At 35.2% G+C, this 18,460-nt stretch overlaps 1 protein-coding gene across 4 annotated transcripts in view; it reads right to left on the bottom strand.

Moving 5' to 3' along the window:
• Window positions 1-223: 223 nt before the first annotated feature.
• Window positions 224-18,460, bottom strand: part of ESYT2 (extended synaptotagmin 2) — a 64,122-nt gene continuing 45,885 nt past the window's right edge. Inside the window, exons 14-24 of one of the 4 annotated variants that reach the window (XM_060683606.2) lie at window positions 17,339-17,440; window positions 14,036-14,098; window positions 11,684-11,758; window positions 10,975-11,061; window positions 10,221-10,370; window positions 6,669-7,054; window positions 5,961-6,059; window positions 4,998-5,129; window positions 4,310-4,415; window positions 3,508-3,557; window positions 224-3,414 (exon numbers count right to left, since the gene is read on the bottom strand). In XM_060683606.2, the coding sequence (XP_060539589.1) occupies window positions 3,369-3,414; window positions 3,508-3,557; window positions 4,310-4,415; window positions 4,998-5,129; window positions 5,961-6,059; window positions 6,669-7,054; window positions 10,221-10,370; window positions 10,975-11,061; window positions 11,684-11,758; window positions 14,036-14,098; window positions 17,339-17,440 (1,296 nt within the window). In that variant the 3' untranslated portion in view covers window positions 224-3,368. The remainder of the gene's footprint in view (window positions 3,415-3,507; window positions 3,558-4,309; window positions 4,416-4,997; window positions 5,130-5,960; window positions 6,060-6,668; window positions 7,055-10,220; window positions 10,371-10,974; window positions 11,062-11,683; window positions 11,759-14,035; window positions 14,099-17,338; window positions 17,441-18,460) is intronic. The other 3 variants (XM_060683607.2, XM_087893058.1, XM_060683609.2) reach the window with 3 other exon arrangements.

Raw genomic sequence — 18,460 nt, 5'->3', positions numbered from 1 at the left:
CCACTCAAATGTTGGGTAATTTCCATCATTCCACAGGATGGATTGCAACAAAAAAAGCTGTGATTCTTAAGAAAATGCAATCATTTATATCTGTTCTTCCTTACTTCAGTGTATCTGTATGTAATACAATGCTTTGGGAAGTGAACTGAGGGCACTAAAAGTTGCTAATTATGTTAAGTAAACCCAGCAGATAGTCTTTGAATGAATAAAAAGAGGCAGTGAGTTCCGTATGAATCATTTACTGAATAAATACATGCAATAGCAAAATTAGATCAGCGAAAAAATGCAGTCTGTAGTCAAACAACTACTCTTTCTTCTTTTCTTTTCCCCAGTTGCTGCATCATGATAGAGAGTTTGAAACAGGAAAGAATGTTAAATCCCTAAGTCAAATAACAGCTTCATTGGTGGTTAGATTACAACAGCTCTAAATACAAAATGCAGCAAAAAACTGCACCAGTTTTAATAGCACATAAAGATGGGTAAATACAGAGAACAAAGCTTGGCTTTCATTACATGAAATATTTAAGCTTTCTTTTAAGGCACAGAATAGAAAACACAGAAATCTAATCTGATGGTACTCAGTCATAGAATTGCTAATTGGAATCTCATCAATCCTCATCATACTTCAGTGAACCATTAAATTGTGAACAGGAATATTATTCATGCACTCAGTTTCTATGTCCCAAAGGCAGAAAAAAAAAGTTTTACTCATCATTCAGATTTTGGTCCAAATTTTCTCCATCTCTTTACTGCAGAGCTATTTTCAATATATTTCACATTGCATCAATTCAATTTTTTTTTTTTTTTTTTTTTGCATTTTATGCAAAACGCAAGAGATGTGACCTTATTAGAAAGAACAGATGATAAGGAAGAAAACATTACTTTGTGTATCTTAACATCAAACTAAAGGCTTATTTCAACATTAGTGGGCCTTTGTCTTTCGTAATTTTTTAAATTCTTTTTGCTAATTTTAGTTTTTGACTGCAAAAAAGAAGCCCAAAGTGCTAGATCGTTCTGCATACATTTGTTGATATTATGAGCCTCCTCTTCTCACCACAATCCCTTGTTAGTAGAATTCAAATATAACTTTAGAAATTACCACTTAAGCAATGCCACCATAAAGTACTCTAAGTCATTTTAAGCCACAACAGAATTCAAAGGTTAGAAGATCTCTTGGTTTTCTTCAGTAAAACTTCAAATTATGGGTTTATTTATTTATATCTTTTTTCCCCTCATAACTATATTTAATGGCTGAATCATCCTCTTGCATATTCTCCCTTTTTTAGATTTCCCTGAAAGTTATCAAGCAGTAAATGCATTTCTGTCATTTAAAAGGAAGTGAGGACTGCTAACCTAAACTACGTTGTGATAAGAGTTACTCATGCTATTCTATATGAAGCCAATGTCTGAATGATATTATAAAGTCTACCTAATGAGGCACAGTCATAATAAAACATAGGAGAAGCATACATGCCCGTGTGCAGGTACATCACACTGAAATATAGACAACTGATTCTCAAAACATGATATAGACAATCTGCTACATATATTACAGGCACTTTGGTATCCTTAGTAGTCTAGTTATTTATAGGGCACAATAGGAAGATCTCTACAAGCTTCAGTGAAGACCGCTCCTCTTGGAGAATTTCTTCAAAATTATCTAAGACAGAGTTAAGATTTTTTAAGTTCAATTATAAAGCTAATATCCCTAAAGTTTATTCACCCATATAAATTATTTGGCCAGAGGACTTTCTAAGACTCAAAATTCTGATAAAATTTTATTATTTTATGCTATTGTATTATTCTTAGAAAGGCATTGCATATATATTCAAGATGGTGTGTCACTACTTTCTATGGAACTACGTCATTTCTTGGGTTAAAATACAAAAATGCATTATTGTTCAAACCATCTGAGAAAGATTTCAAAAATATTTGAATAAGTATAATTAATGCCTCCCCCCCCCCTTTGATTCTATTCTGAAAGCAACAATGAATAAAATGTTCATACTCAAATAACTAAGCCCATTTTCGCAAACTGTTCTTGCGTTTCCTGGGCCTGCGAAAATCAAATGGGGAAAAAGCTACACTGATTAGAAGATATATTTGATTTTAAATGAGTCACTGGAAGTCTTTTTTCCTGCATTATTGTTATACAGAAGCACTGTGGATCAGCTTCAATGCTGTTTTTGCACACTCTGTCCTCCCATTCTGCACTGTCATATTCCTTATTGGTAATGTGTGAATGAATCAGCTTTTGAACTTGTACTTTCAAAAAAAATGCAGTGCTATGAATGCTATGTGGTTACTACATGCATTGATCCAAAAATAAAAATAAAAAACCTGCTCAAGGCACCAATACTGATAGTACTGAAACAACTGTGAAAGAATCAAGCAGAAATTCAGAAGTCTACAGCTTGAGCTCATTATTTGCTGGTATTCCACATACAATTGTAAACATGCTTTTAAAACTCAGTTATAAACTGTTTTCTATCGGTAGCAATCAATGTGACATCACAATGTTGTATCAGGGTGGCTGCCAAATCGTAATTCGTTATATAGCTTGAGCATACTGTTGCATAGGCATTTCCCTGCGTTATGGATAGGGCAAATAAATCTTTAATAAAAAGCAGTGAATGGAAAAAACACGGTACTGTACTACATAAATCTTCATTTTCACTTCCTGGGTAAATATATAATATATGCATTTGTGAATTATATGCATTATCTGAACGAAACTCAAAAGAATACATTTTTCAATATAAATATTAAAGGTTAATATTTTGTATTTCCCTTTTTTTTTTGCAAATCTTTAATCATACATCATTACATCAATAGTTTTCATTTTTTTAAAAATAAGAAACTCTTAAATCCATAATATTAGTAAGTTTAAATCCATTTTACTAGCTATGCTATTCTCAAATTTGTTTTAAGATTTTTATATCATACTTTTTTCAAAGAAAATAGTTTTCTTTGATATTTTTTTCTGCATTCACACCTCTGAGGAAAATGCATTTTAAAAAATAGTATCTATTTACATGGCAGATATCTTGATGAAACACAACTAAGGTAGAAAAAATGAAAGATAGCCCACTTTTCTTAAGGACAGAAATGCCATAACAGGACCTACTGAAACAAATGTTTATTCTATAAACCCTATTGCACATTAAATTTGCTGTAACAAATGGGGAAAAAATTGTTTATAAGTAAGCTGACTTAAGCCTACGGCAAAATCTCAAGATATTATAAAACGGTTGGGGTGATGGGCCAAGTAACTAAGAGTTATAAAAAATAATATTGATACAATGCTAATAAAATACATAAAGATTGGCAAAGATATGCTAACAGGAGCTTTTAGAATCCAAAGCTGCCTAAGGTGCAACATTAGGTCTTGTCCCATCTTCTGTCAAGTCATACCTACGAAACAAACAGAAGAAAAAAGAAACAATGAACTCTTATCCAAATTCTCAATGAGGTAAAATTGAAAAGGCATCCTATGGCTGTACTTACCACTGAGTACAATTTTTGGAAAGTTCTTCTGAAGCTAGTGGTATCAATACCTGTGAGAACAAAAAACTATATTATGACACAAGATTCTACATACTTTGGTTCTGTGGAAAGCCATCCTAGATTCTGGCTTTGACTCCTAACCCCCTGTATGCATAAAGTCATTGCTCACAAACGTGAAATCTGAACCGTGATTCCAGTACAAAGTTAACCTCTTCAACAATTGGTTCTACATGGATGCACATGCATGGATCTTAAATCCTTAAAAGAAATACATCAAACAAGGTAAAGGTAACGTCTGAGATTTTTTTTTTCAACTCAAATCTTTATCCATCAGCTCAATGGGATCTTGCTACAGAATGCATAAAGGAAAAAAAAAAAAAGTAATTCTGTTTCAGAATCAGATCTATGTAAAGTTTATGGGATTATGCCCATAATCCATCCCCACCCTCTTGGCTTTCTGGAAAGGCCTCAGAACATGGCTCTGCCAATTGGCATAAGGTCCCAGTTATCTATGCTAGAGATGGCTAACAGACTACGAAAGAAGATCCCACCTGTACTTGGTTCCCAGTTTTATCTGATTCCTGTTAAATTTAATATTTTTAATGTTTGTATGCTCTTCCTTTTACTGTCTTGTTAGCTGCCCAGAGTCACCTGGATAGTCACATGTCATATAAATAAAATAAATAAATAAATAAACTTTGCCAAAAAAAGAGGAACTAGCAGATATTCTACAATACTTCAATTCACATTTTTCTGCTACATTATCCAAGCACTATTTTTTTTTTACATCTGTGATACTCACCTTACCAAGCAGACCTTTATCTTTAGACAAAAATCCTCCACTGTTCTTCACTGCAACATCTAAAGTTCTTCTCTGTAGATCAGCCAACGAAACGCTGAAATCAAAACTGAGAAGGGAAAAAATGTTTCAGACAAGAATATAATCAAAGTACTTTGAAATCAGGAGATCTGTGGCTTCAGAATATTTGGCTAAGAGGCCCTGAAAATCAGTGAGATTTTTTGAGGTTGCTACTGCTCGACTCATATCTATTATATAAGGAACATTTCCCTCTGCAAAATTATTTGCCTTCCACTTTTTTAATGCTCATTTTAATACCTATATTACCCCCAAGGCATAGCTCCAAATTCTACTTTGTTAAATTATAATATTTATATCAATTAACACCCAACTGATTAAGCTTTTTTGACAACTTATTTTCTACAAAAAAATATTGTGATCGTACTGCTAACTCATTTTTTCTATAATCTTATTTATAGAGATGGTAACAAAATAAACCAGAAGATGCCAATTGTATACATCTGCATTTATTTTTATCTCCCTGCACTGCACTTCTAGTAACAGTGAACTATTAACCCCTTTCTAGACGCCTTCTTAAAAATCAATAGAAGTAACATTTCAGTACAAACAAAGAAATTTTAATAATTTCCCAACTTTATGCTGTAAAATCAGGAACCAGATTGCAACATACGCCTGATCAAACACTGGATTTAAATTCTTCTTTGAAACACTTGTTTTTCTTCTTCCTGATCTCCTCTTGTCAGGCAATAAATACATTCGAACATAAGGGTCGGAACCTTCTTCTGAAAAGGCGATTAGATTTCTACAATAAAAGAATATAAAATATCAGATCAGAAATAGTTAATAAAGCAGCACATCTGCAAATTTTGACAATGCTTGGTCAGGAACCCTTTCTCCAGGATTCGCTGATCTCTTTTTTCCATCTGCCTGGATTCAAACCCTCAGCCTGGATTCCCAAGAGAATCCTGGTTAGTCAAAGTCACAGTTGAACGGGGAGATTTAACTGGAGGAATAATAATAATAATAATAATAATAATAATAATAATAATAATAATAATAATAATAATAATAATAATAAATATTATTATTATTATTATTATTATTATTATTATTATTATTATTATTATTATTATTATTATTATTTTATTTCTATACTGTCCTTCTCCCGAAGGACTCAGGGCGGTGTACAGCCTGATTAAAAGCATAAAGACAAACAAAATTTAAAAATAATTAAAATTATTAAATAATTGGCTCAATTATAAAACCCCCAAATTTAAAATCCCACATTTAAAACCAATTAAAATCTTTACATTGATAGCCCGGCCTGGCGGAACAACAAGGTTTTGAGGGCACAGCGAAATACATGGAGGTCGGACATCTTACGCATTTCTGGGGGCAGTTCATTCCAAAAGGCAGGGGCTCCCACAGAGAAGGCCCTTCCCCTGGGTGTCCCCAGCCGACATAATTTGGCCGATGGCACCCTGAGGAGACCCTCTCTGTGGGAGCAGACTGATAAAGCTCAGCATTTTTGACTAGATGGGAGAGAAGACAGCAGACCCTTCCCAGTTGTCCAGCATAGCTACCGTACCTTCCAGATAAATTGATAATTGCAAGAAATATATAATACGATCACCTGCATGTGTGCACAACCACCATAAGTTTGTTTCTCTGTGAACTGTGACGAATTGTTAACTGAATCTGGCCCAATGGAGACTGTCCCAACGTTGTTCCACTACGAAAATCAGGATAATACAAACTGTCAATGTTCAGTTTCCACAATGACACAACACGAATTCTTCCTTTTGTGATTTTGTGGATATATATTATATCCCAATGACAGAAATATGAAATAAATACTTCAATAAGAATCCTAAAGTGCTATTCTCACCCACCTGCATACATAGACAATCCTAATGAGGTTCTGTACATACAATTTACAATTCATTCTGATTTTCCAGTGTCAGGGGAAAAATCTGGTTATGAGCAGACACAATTAAAATACAGCATTACTGAATATTAAGTAATTGTTGATTTGTGAAGATATGATTTGGTTTTGAGAAGTAACAATATAAAACAAGAGCTGCTTATTGTGCAGAAAATTGGGGGGGGGGGAAGAGAATATCGGCAATATATAAATTGTGGGATGCCGAAACTGGTGCCTTTTAAACTTGCAAAAGAATATCTGAGTCAAGGTGGAGACCTCACGAAAATGTCAACTCAATGCGCAGATACTGTAAACAAAATGTAGATATTATGCTTAGAATCATTAGGGAGAGAACTTAAAGTAAAAATGCCAATTAAGAATAGATACAATATAAAAAAAAAGAATTTGGGACTGTACTTTTCGAGTTGCCTCAGACGTTGTCTCAGCTCCTGCGTGGCGATGGGGAGAGAGATGTCTGAAGCTATACTTGGAGTAGGCTCTTTGACTGAAAGGTGGCTGGGAGAACCGCTCAAATTGGAGGTCAGAAGACTGGAGGAACTTCTGCTGAGATCTGTTGGCCACTGAGGGTTAGGATTGGAGGGGAGGCCTGTTTCCATCCCGTCAGTCCTTTTATTGGCATCTGCAGCTGTAGAACTTGTGGCTTTGCTCACATCAGCTGCTGGAGAAGGGGGGACCTGAGGCTTGAAAGTACCCTTCCTCCCATCTTTGGAAACAGAAGGCCTCTTCACTTTGGCCGTATATTGGTAATCTGGAGATCTCTCTTGGTTTTCAAGAGAAAGGATCTAATAGTCACAAAAAACAAACAAGAAGACCACATTCATTCTTTCTTACAGTTTCAAAGGTTGCAAAACCCAGCATTGGGGAGAAAGCTGAGGTACACAAACAGATTACAAGAGAACCAAAGCAGACCTAGAAGTGTTGTCTTTGAGCCTCTCTCTCCAATGGCTCTATATAGAAACATGCCTGGAAAATCTCATGTAGTATGTAATTTATCGGCGAGTTCTGCATAGCTAGAATGTTTGCCATTCATCCCCACCATGATGGGAAAAAGAAAAGTCCACCTGAATGAAACTTAATTGATAGGAAGTACAAATAGTTCTCAACTTATTTCCAGCGCTTAGAGTCTATTTAAATTATGACGGACCCCTAGAAGGTATGACCATATTCCAAAGTTCCAATGGCCACTTCCCCTGATCATGTGTCCACTATGGCAATCACCCTGCATTTATAGTCATTTGCAGCATCCAATTGTCCTGTTACCACAATTTATATTTCTTGCTGAAAACTAGTGTTTTTTCCCCCTTGTTTTCATCCTATAGTAAATAATGGGTTTGCTTAACACTCACCATAAAAAAAAAGATAATAAAATCTGGATGATCACAAGATGACCTGCTTTTAAACTTTCACAAGTTATGACTGCAAAGGGCAGGCTCCATTATGATACTAAGTCAAAGATCGTCTGTATTCTCTTCTTACGTTTTACCGAAGAAAAGCTTTCAATGGAACATCTACACCAAATTCTCACTTGGTGGAATTTTCCATTTTGTGGCTGTGGAGAATTAAAAGTACACACCAATCCAGCCTCTTCCATTTGTTAAGCACCGCCAGCCTCAGATTTTTGCTACCAAGCTTTTTTCAGAATCTTTTACAATCTCCCCAGGATTTAATCCCTGAAAAGAATGTGTAAAAAATTGACATTGTATAGAATGCCTAGTAGAATGTGTGACATTTTTAGGCAAAATATGAAATGCCTTTGTTATTTTAATATGCTAAAACCCCGATGACAAATCTATAGCACGCGTGCCAGAGGTGGCATGTAGCGCCCTCTCTGTGGGCACATGAGCCTCCTGCCAGCCAGCTGGTCTTCGGGTCTCTGCCATTCATGCGTGGGGGTATGGGTGTGCGGGGGGCACACATGTGCATACACAGGGGTGGGGCACATGCGTGGGGCCATGTCCGCATTGAGTTTTGGGGATTCGGGCGCACATTCACGCATGCATGTGCACACTTTGGGCACTTGGTCCGGAAAAGGTTAGCCATCACTGCTATATACTTTCCCTAGGCATTATGCAGCATAGTAATAAGAGTCATGAAAAGGGTTAGGGCTAATCCTATTCCTAATCCTACCGCTACCTACCCCATACTTTTTACTGAAAAGACATGTAAGAAAATGAAAGAAGAAATGCAAAATAAACTACAGAACTTCCTTATTGAAAAAGAGAGAGAAAAAGACAAAGCACTGACCTACTTGTTCCAACAAGAAAGGCTAGAATGGCATTTTTGCCGAAGTATTTTATACTTTGCCAGTTTGCCTTTTGGCTTTGCATAGAATGCCTAGGAAATGTGTGAAATATTAAGCGTTTTGGCATGGTACAGATTTCCTAGGCATTCTATTAAAACGCATAATTTCACACATTGATGATAAGATAGACAAAAGGAGCAAGTGAGAGAGAAAGAGATGCAGAAGTCCTGTGGTATCTAAAATGAGGTTTACCGAGTCTGCTTGTTGCAAGATACTCCTTGGAGCGTAATGTCAGATATGAGAATAGCATGATATTATTTGTTATCATATACACACAGTTATTTGTTATCATATACACACAGTACACATATAGTGTGTAACAAATCTGGCATTTCCAGATATTTTGGATACAATTCCCTAGAATCCATGATTATTGGGTATAATGGCTGGTATTTTTAGAAGGGTATGGGGGACACCAAGTTGACTTTTTCTGGTGCATATGATGTAATATATCAGGGGTGTCAAACTGGATTTCTTCGAGGGCCAGATCAGCATTGTAGTTCTCCTCCTGAGCAGCGGGATGGATGCCTCCTGCAGCACCCTGCCGGCCAAAATGGAGCGCAGGGAGTCCGTGCATGGCCCCCCTGCACCTCGTTTTCACCCTCCATGGCCTCCAGCAGCACTCTGACGGCCATTTTCGGCCGGCAGAGTGCTGCAGGAGGCCATGGGCGGTGAAAATGAGGCACGGGAGTGTCTCACATAGCTCGTTTTAGCCGCCAAAGGCACTGCGGGCCAGTCCTTTTGATATTTCCAGGCCGGCCCCGCGGGCTGGATTTAACACCCCATGGGCCAGATTGACACCCCTATAATCTATGAAAAGAACCTTGGTGGTAAATGATTGAAGTGTAGTATTGCAGGCAAACTCTACCCACAGCCAGGAGTTTGATCCTAATAAGACTCAAACTTGACTCAGCCTTCCACCTTTCCGAGGTCAGTAAAATGAGGAGCCAGATTATAGGGGTCAATATATAAATAATGCTTACATTGTAAGCCACCCAAAGAATGCTTTGGGGCAGTATATAAGCCTAAATGCTATTGCTATGCTGTTGCCATTGATTCCATCTTATCAAAAAATACCCTTATTTATTGTCTGTTGTAAACATATGCCAATTATGATGCATTGTGTATTGTTTTAATCTCTTAATCTCGTCATTTTAAAGCTTGACCTAAGGAGCATTATAGTTGCTTTCACTCATTCCAAATGCAGATCTTCCTATAGATTAAGCAGATATAAGAGAAGGAATTGTTTCACATTAAAATTAGAGCTCTGGGCATTTCTTCTTAACTTGATGGGAGAAAGCTGTCCAAAGCTTTAGGAAGAAGTCTTAATCGCTTTTGCTTTTGGGCAAGAAAAGGGAAGCATGGCGGTAACTGAACTCTAGCATGCAAAATATGATCCATCACTGAAATACAGAGTCACTCTATGGGACATATTGACACTTTCACCACAGTCTGCTGCTTTGGTCTCAACTTTCAATGTGTCAATCAAGTAATTAAGTTTACAACTTCTCATTCCCAAGCAACCACACTTTTAAAACCTTTTCCTGGACTTTCTTTCTTAAAATATAATTTGCATATCACTATCATTACCACAATTATTACATGCTTAATTTTTAAATACATTTTAGGACACTGTTATAATATACCCTGAGTGCAATTTTCATGTATACAGTGCTGTTTGGACCAGAATTGTTCAGATGAAATCTCTGATGCATAGTTAGATCTTCACTTGCAAGGAGTTGGTTAAGAGGAAGCTTAAAATTTCCCAAGGAGCACTGATGTTGTTCATCCTTGACCTATAGACGAAAAAAGAATTATTACATTTAAATGAAAACCTGTATTAAAAAAAAGTTAACAAATTATTGAGTCCTTAATTTTATTCAATTAACCTGATTCTTGACCCATTAATAAACTTAATCAGCTTAGAATGAGCTGCAAAAAAGGTGTTAGGCACGTTGGCTTTTTCTAATAAAGAAAAAGAGAATACAGTATTAAAAAAAAATTCAATAACAACACCAGTATGTGTTTCCTATAATCTGAATTTTGGTGTATTATCACTTTTCTTACTTACACACTCAAATCCAGCACTAGAGAAAGCCAAATTTGATTTGACACTTATGCTATATTCAGTATAAAGTAAGTTTTACACTATATTACATATATATTACTGAAAGAATTTTTAAAAATTCTAATCATCTGCCTCAATTTTGTTAAGCAAATGATTCAGCATAGGCAGAACTACAACTATTTCGAAGCTAGGATCCCTTCTCTATTGAGCAAAACATTTGCAAATGTCGAGAGTACAACATTTTTTGCTGCAATACTCCCAATGCTGCAGCTGTTTTGGCATTCTACCCTCAACAGATACTTCAGATCAAGCAAATAACTAGAATGACTTACCTCAACTTCTAGCTCTTGTCGTCGAGGATTATGAACAAAAAAGGTGAAATGCTCTTCCCAAACGGGTTCATTGGTCTTATAGCGGATCTATTCAAAGGCAGGATTCTTTATTAACACACATGGCAAAAAACAAAGCCTACTTATACAGATACACAGATGTTCTTCTCCCTTTGCTCCAGGGACTGCATGTCGTTGGGTAATATACTAAGGGAATTGGACAACAATGGAAATCACAGAGCTGGATATTCAACATACACATGCATATAAATACATACAAATATCAAAGTGGTTTGCATTGGGAGTCTGTACCTCAGACTCTACAATGGGCTTTGTCCCTCAATGCAAATTACAGATATCAGGATTTTTTCCCCTAAATTAGATTTCTGGAATGGGCAACAGAGTAGTTTTAACCTTTTATTTCACCTACACTCCCAATCCAGATCAGAAATATGAGTTAAAGTTTTCAAGTACAGTACTTCTTATCCAAAGAAGCTCACAGCAGTGTGTCCCTTTGAGAAAAACCATGATACCCAATTCTAATTCAGATCCAAGTGCCTGCAAATTGCTTGGGGATGGGAGTAAGGGGTTCCATTGGTTTTGAAAGAAAATGTTACATGGATTGATGCGATCCTGTATGTACAAAACCTAAAAAAAATTAGGATGGTGTGAACTGTATTGCTTTACAGAGGAGGACAAAAGTGGTTCTTACCTTGCTTTCTTGTGCCTTATGTCCAACTGTCATTAAGACAAGGGGATTTGGATTACTGTTCATTTTCTTCCCTGACTGAAAATGTAGAAAACAATAATTGTATTACTCTTATCTTCTTTTCATCCACACTGTGTCACAAACGTATATGAGATATAGGAATCACATAACTTACCTTGAAAGATTTGCACATAGAAATCACTGAGGTTTCCAACGTCTTTAACAAGTATTGTGTTTTTGAATGAATTGGTTTAAGATGCTCAACCTTTCATCCTTAAAATAAGCATTTCATTCCCCCCCCCCAAATTAATGAAGCAACATTAGAACAAATGAATGTATGTTGCAGTCAGGAAACAAAAGGGGGATATGGAGAAAATGCAAGCTTAGGAAACTAATCTTACATATATGGAATGATTAAGCAGAATGTCAGAATCATAAAACATTTGGAGGGTAACAAAAGAGATGATATGCTATGGCTTCTATTATAAGTTTACCTAGTTTTCTTACTAAAACTACAAAAGTAATTTTAAAGAACTCAGATTATGAATGTCTGTTAATAGGCTCCCTACCAATTTCTCAGTTAAATACTTTTTGTTAAGAAGGAGTTACAGGAGTTAATCTGAAGCATCTATCAATGCTGTTAATACATTAATTAAATTATTAATAATTAATTAATTTATAAACGGGAACTCCAAAAAAGTAACATGATTAAAAGAGAAGTTAAAACAATGTTAAGACAAAAGCTGCAGACTAAAGACATGAGTATTCTTATCTCAACACATATTGTTTTGAGTTTTTAAAGGGTAAGCCATATTTAGTTTAATTTTCCTGGCAATCTGCTTTTAATTATTTCTCGCTGTGAAATTTTTTAAATTGACAGAAAATTCATTTAGATTTTCTCCCAGATTAGTTCCATTTCTGAAAATTATCTCCAAGGGCAAAATATGAGCCATAGGGATCTTCACCAATATCATACTCTCTTATATTGCATATTTTTGAATATGTATGCAAGAGGGTCTCAATCATGCCTTTATTTGATAAAATAAAGTTTATTTGATATTGTTTATTGAATGTTTGGCCTGTTCGGATGTTGACTTGTTCAGATACTTATTTCTTCTTATTTATGTTTTTCTTAACTTTATCAATTTCTGGTTTTCAAAATGCTTACGTAAAACTCAATTTATTTACTACTGAATGGCAAAATTGATGGGACAGGTAAAATGTCTCTCAGAAAATAATATACTACCCTTTTAATATAAGCAGAACTTGTTTTTAACAGTAACAGAAGTAAGATTCAAGTCTTACATCTTGCCTCAGGAAACAGGGAGGCACATTTCTTTTTTATATATGCTACCAATTAAATTTTCTACAGGTAAGGAGAAACAGATACGTAGTATCTATATATCTGCTTACAGCTAGCCTTTCAGTTTAACCAGCAATACTGAGCTGTGCATCTGCACAATTTATAAACTACCAGCTATTCTGTGCTGTCAGCATCTTCAAAAAAGCACTGCTCCTACTTTCCACATTAGTAGCAGGACTAAATTTAGTTTTCCACTGGCAACTTGTCTTATTAATTCCATGCTTGTCTACAGTGGTGATCCTGAAACAAAAGAGATGGAATTAATAAGGCTACAAAGGGTTTGTATTTCATGATGACTTAGTGGCCCTTATATTAGTTTTGTTACGAAGATTTTGATTGCCAATATGCAATTACATTCCAAGTTCAGCAAATGTATTAAAAAGGGATCAAGGAACTTGGAAATTCTCTGGATTAAAAAAAAAAAAAAGCATCAACAGGTTTAATAAAAGCATGCTTTTGAAAATATATTGGACATTCAGTACTATTTTAGAAGAATTAAATAATTTGTTTAATAGTAATAATATAGCTGGCTCTCTAATGCCAACTTTAAAAAAATAATTGCTTATTAAAATCAAAGATTATTTGTTTCTATAATTTATGTAGTGCAATCATTGATGGGACGTGCCTTCTACTCACAGGCAAATTAATGTTATTGTGTTCTGATCTAACTTTGTGACACTAAGCTTATATCTCCTGGAATTCAAAATATTTGAAGATATTTTCTATTTTTTTAATTTTTAATTTATAATTTTTATAAATAAATCAAGGTGACAAACATATATAATCCTTTTTCCTCCTCCTATTTCCCCCATAACAACAACACTGTGAGATGAGTTGAGCTGAGAGTGAGTGATTGACCCAAAGTCACCCACCACAGCTCTCATGCCTAACTCATAGGCACTTGTATTGTATCTTCACCACTAGTCCAAACTGGCAGCCCAAAGTCTTTATTTAATTGTGTGATTTTAAATGGAAAATTGTATCACTTTTACCTTTAAGACTTTCTGAACAGCAGACTTCTTCAAGGCTTCTGGATTATAATCTAAAGGATTATGCTTTTAAACCAGAAGAAAATGAACATACGGAGGGTTAATATGACATGCAACAAAGCAGTTCCAATTGGTTAATTAAGGACAGGACAACAACAGCAGACCAAACAAACGTTCTCAGAAGCGAGAGAAAAATGCTTGAGCATTAATTACTATAAAATAACTTGATACACCCTTTTTTTCTTATTCCGTTTTTAATTACAATATTTCACTGACTTTTTCCAGACAGGCTAAGATTCTATTTGCAGTAACTTCTTTTCCCCTATAATGCTCCATTGCATTGGATTTGATAATATGGATACAAAAAAGTGGAGTAGGTCTAACTAGCTGATAATTTTAATTAACATTTTCTAATTTTATTTCAGAAACAGTGCATCGTCCGGAGGGTAAAGCAGGCAAACTATAATGAATTAAAACTACAGCACTACCAAACTAATTTCAGAAATTAGGAATTCTTAAACAGAGAGGGAGAGGCATTCTAGAATTTCATTTTGTCTCAAAATTTCTGAGATGGAATAAACAAAGTTAAATCCAGCTTTCAATTAAATTGCTAGGCAAAGCATGCTAACTAATTCAAAACAGGAAAGGGAATTCTCTGTCCTCCGGAATAACTGTTTAAAATTTGTCTGCAAGTAAATCTTGTTTTCAATGGAAAAAAATGTTATAAAAACTTCTACATATGTCTCAATATTATACATCATGTGGAAGAAATAGTATACCAAAAATTGACAGAAAGTTTATGTCTGATAAACTGAAAGAGTTGTTGAACACTAACTAAGCTTTTTAACTAAGAATGAATTTACTTCTAGATTGTTTCAGTCCGTTTAATCACCGAAATTCTCTCTATATTTTTAAGATTTAGATTAGACATTTTTAACAAAATTTCTGCTTGTCTTCTTGTCAGGAAGCCACACTTCCAAATAAAGCGCCTAACTAGTATTTACCTCAAGAAACCTTGTACCGGCTCTTTATTTGAGAACATTGTTGTTGTAAAGATGAACTAAAGGCTGGCACTTTTGCCTTGGGGTATGCCAGCTCCCCATTTTTTCTAATTAAACAATTCTAAAAAAAATAAGGTCAGATGGGCAGGAAAAAATGTAGTATCATAAATTTATGGATACTCATTTTTAAATAAAGATACTGTATACAGCTAGTCCTTGACCTATAATCAATTACTTAGCAACCAAAGTTTCGACAGATCAACTAGGGGTACGGAGTAACAGTAACAGAGTTGGAAGGGACCTTGGAGGTCATGTAGTCCAACCCCCTGCTCACGCAGGAGACCTATAGTAGGGATTCAAACCGCCAAACTGCCAAATTTTCTGATCAACAAGCTCAGTGTCTTAGTCACTGAGCCACCAAGTCATGCTGTATTTATGACCCAGATTCACACTTCCAATGATCAGCTCCCTCTATAGTCTCATGACCGCATTTTGGGCATTCAGCAACAGTGATGCATTTATGGCAACCTGCAGGATCCTGCAATCATTTTATGCCGATTCTGCTGAAAACTGGCATTTACTTCCTCTTTTTTTTTTTGGCAAAATTGCACCACTAATGAATAATTGATTTGCTGAATGACTGTAGCATTTGTTTAACGGCCACAAATAAACTGTGTAAAATCGGGTTGGTCACAGGAATGACCTATTTTATGATTGTCACAGATTACAACCATGGTTAGGTAGGTTTCATTACGGCCTTGTAAGACTCCTTGTATTATTCTCTAAATTTGTCCTTAGGTTTATTTAAAAAAATAAATCAGATATGCTCATACCTCTGTTTGGCTGGCTACTTAAGTATTGTAACAACTAGATGCAGCACAATGTACTTTTAGAAATAGTTCCCTTTCTCTATGCTTCTAAAAGCTTTGGGTTAGTAGTAGTTTTATGCTGAATGTCTATTTGCCTAGACTGGAAAAAGTCTTCTCTTTCTTTTTTTTCCCCATGTAGTTTCTTAGCATTTAATTTGCAGCTTCTAATGTTTCTTGCTATAGTACTTTCTTTGGAGGAGTTCACACATATAACAGACACATTCAAGACTGCCATGAAATTTTGCCTCACACTGTATTTTTTTTTAAATTCTTCTTCTCAATTTAGGATGAACACCATAGCTGCTTTTGATGAAGAAGAGCCAACAGTATCAGAGTAAAAATAACAGATGACAGAGATATTTGCGGCTTGCATGCCACTGTCATGCAAATGCCATAATGCTTATTAAGGAATCTTTAAGCTATAAAAAGAGAAGGAACTGTTCCAGTTCCACAAAGAAAAAAAGACAAGGTGAAGTTTAATTTGGGTCAAGTTGCTGTTAAAAGTTTCTTTTTCTGATCAACCTTCACTTCTGTAACACATCATTTCAATTGCCTTATTAGAGTTGGAAGTTTTAACAATGCACTGGAACCAGGGTTTAAGGACTGATAGCAAAATAAGAGTATATGAGAATTTAATTATGATGAACTGTTTTGGTATTACTTTTTAATATTTCTAACATGAATCAAACAAACAACCAGGTCTGTTTTTACAGATTTCAGAAACTCAAGACAACCAAGATTCTCAAAGTAAACACAATAATGAGATGCCACAAAATAGGAATGTAGATGGTTTGCAAGCTTGAAATGATTTTGCAATGTGAATTCACAACCCCTATTTTATTTTATTTTTGTAACTTTTTCAAATTTCTACTTGACTGTGCACTGTATACTGTATCTTTGCACTAGCTGTTATCTCTCAGCAAAAATCTACTTTAATATGCTCAGATGGAAATGCCTAATTTATGGGTCCATATTTTAATGACAAAAGGCTGCACAAGGAGGTGTATTTTTTCTGTAATACAGATTGTTCCAATTTTAATTATGCAACTTGAGCCAAATTAAAGACCTTCTGGGCCCTTACATATGCCACACACAATACTTGCACTTACTTTCCAAAACAATTACAAAGTATGTTGATTTTTACAATTCATGACCATTTCATTTCTCTGCAAGCGTCACATTTCTTCAAGTAGATAACTGAGCATGCTAGTCATTGAAAAAATTAGCAAATTTAGCTGAGCAGCTAAACTAATTACACCACTGAAAATGTAGCCAAAACAATATAAACTTCTAAAACCATGCACTTAAAAAACAAAGTACTGCATGCTCCTCCATTCCAATGTTAGGGCAAAGTGGGTTTATAAACACCAAGGTTAAAAAAAGGGGGGGGTTATTGTTTTTTTTAAACAAAGGAACACATAAACCTGAGAACTCACAAATAGCGCTCTATAGACTGAGGTAGTATTTTCACAAAAGACTAGTCCCGATGCTCTCCTCTCTTTTAAGTATCCACACCCAAATTTTCCCTCGTAGATACTCTTTAGAAAAATGCAAATGGAAGGAGAAAGCAGAAAGTCACAGGATTCTGGCAGCCTGAGGGCTCAATCAGCTTTATCATTAGCATAGATACAGAAAAGTGAAGTACTGAAAATCATACAAAGGAACCAATAGCGCTTTTTTCCATTATTGATCTAGCTTTATTGACATTTCCAGACAATTTTTTTTCTCCTACTGCAATTGGGGGCATTTTAGCTACAGATACCACTTGCGCAACAAAATCACACTTTTCAATAATAGCTTTTTAGTGAACTCATGCACCACCTTTTTATACCATACATCAATAAGGTTGCTATCGTTGTAAATGGGGAGGGGGGAAGAGGGGAAAAGATTTTCTGAATATATAGAAGTTGTGCTCTTAATCTGTATCCATTCTGCACAAAGGGAAAAAGCTTCATTTCTCTTAAGGAAATTTTAATTATGTTATACTATCAGATGATTATGATATGAGACCCATTATTACATATTGTTTCTTGATTATTTTTTTAAGTATTCTATTCAAGAGTTCCAGGACATAAACTGAAAATACAACTGTAACACAAATACAATAACAAATCCAAGATTTTGCCTCATGTACTTCGGAAACGCTCTGGTGCCCTCACAAGTCTTGACAAAGATATACTAACGTTTTTATTGGCACAGTAAGGATTGAAACACATCCTTCCAAAGGACTTTTCATAACTGGGAGATTAATCTCAGGCTAACAAGGGTTGCCACTTCATTATTTACCATTAATCTATGACTGTCTTTTTCTGGTTTGGAAGCCACAAGGATATGACTATCGTGGAGGACTTAAATTATTGAATTTAGAAAGATCTGTGTGAATTCTGTACAGGTAGTCCTCAATTTATAATCACAATTGAGCCCAAAATTTCCATTACTAAGCAAGATAGATTTTAAGTGAATCACAGTTGTTAAATTAGTAATACAGTAATTCAGTGAATCTGGCTTCCCCATTGACTTTATTTCTCAGAAAATCTGAAAAAGTGATCACATGACCC

This window comes from Pantherophis guttatus, chromosome 4 (genome assembly GCF_059756535.1).
Source record: "Pantherophis guttatus breed Tessera chromosome 4, ASM5975653v1, whole genome shotgun sequence".
NCBI lineage: Eukaryota > Metazoa > Chordata > Lepidosauria > Squamata > Colubridae > Pantherophis > Pantherophis guttatus.
Note: the sequence above shows the minus strand (reverse complement) of the source record. Positions and strands in the feature narration are given on the sequence as shown.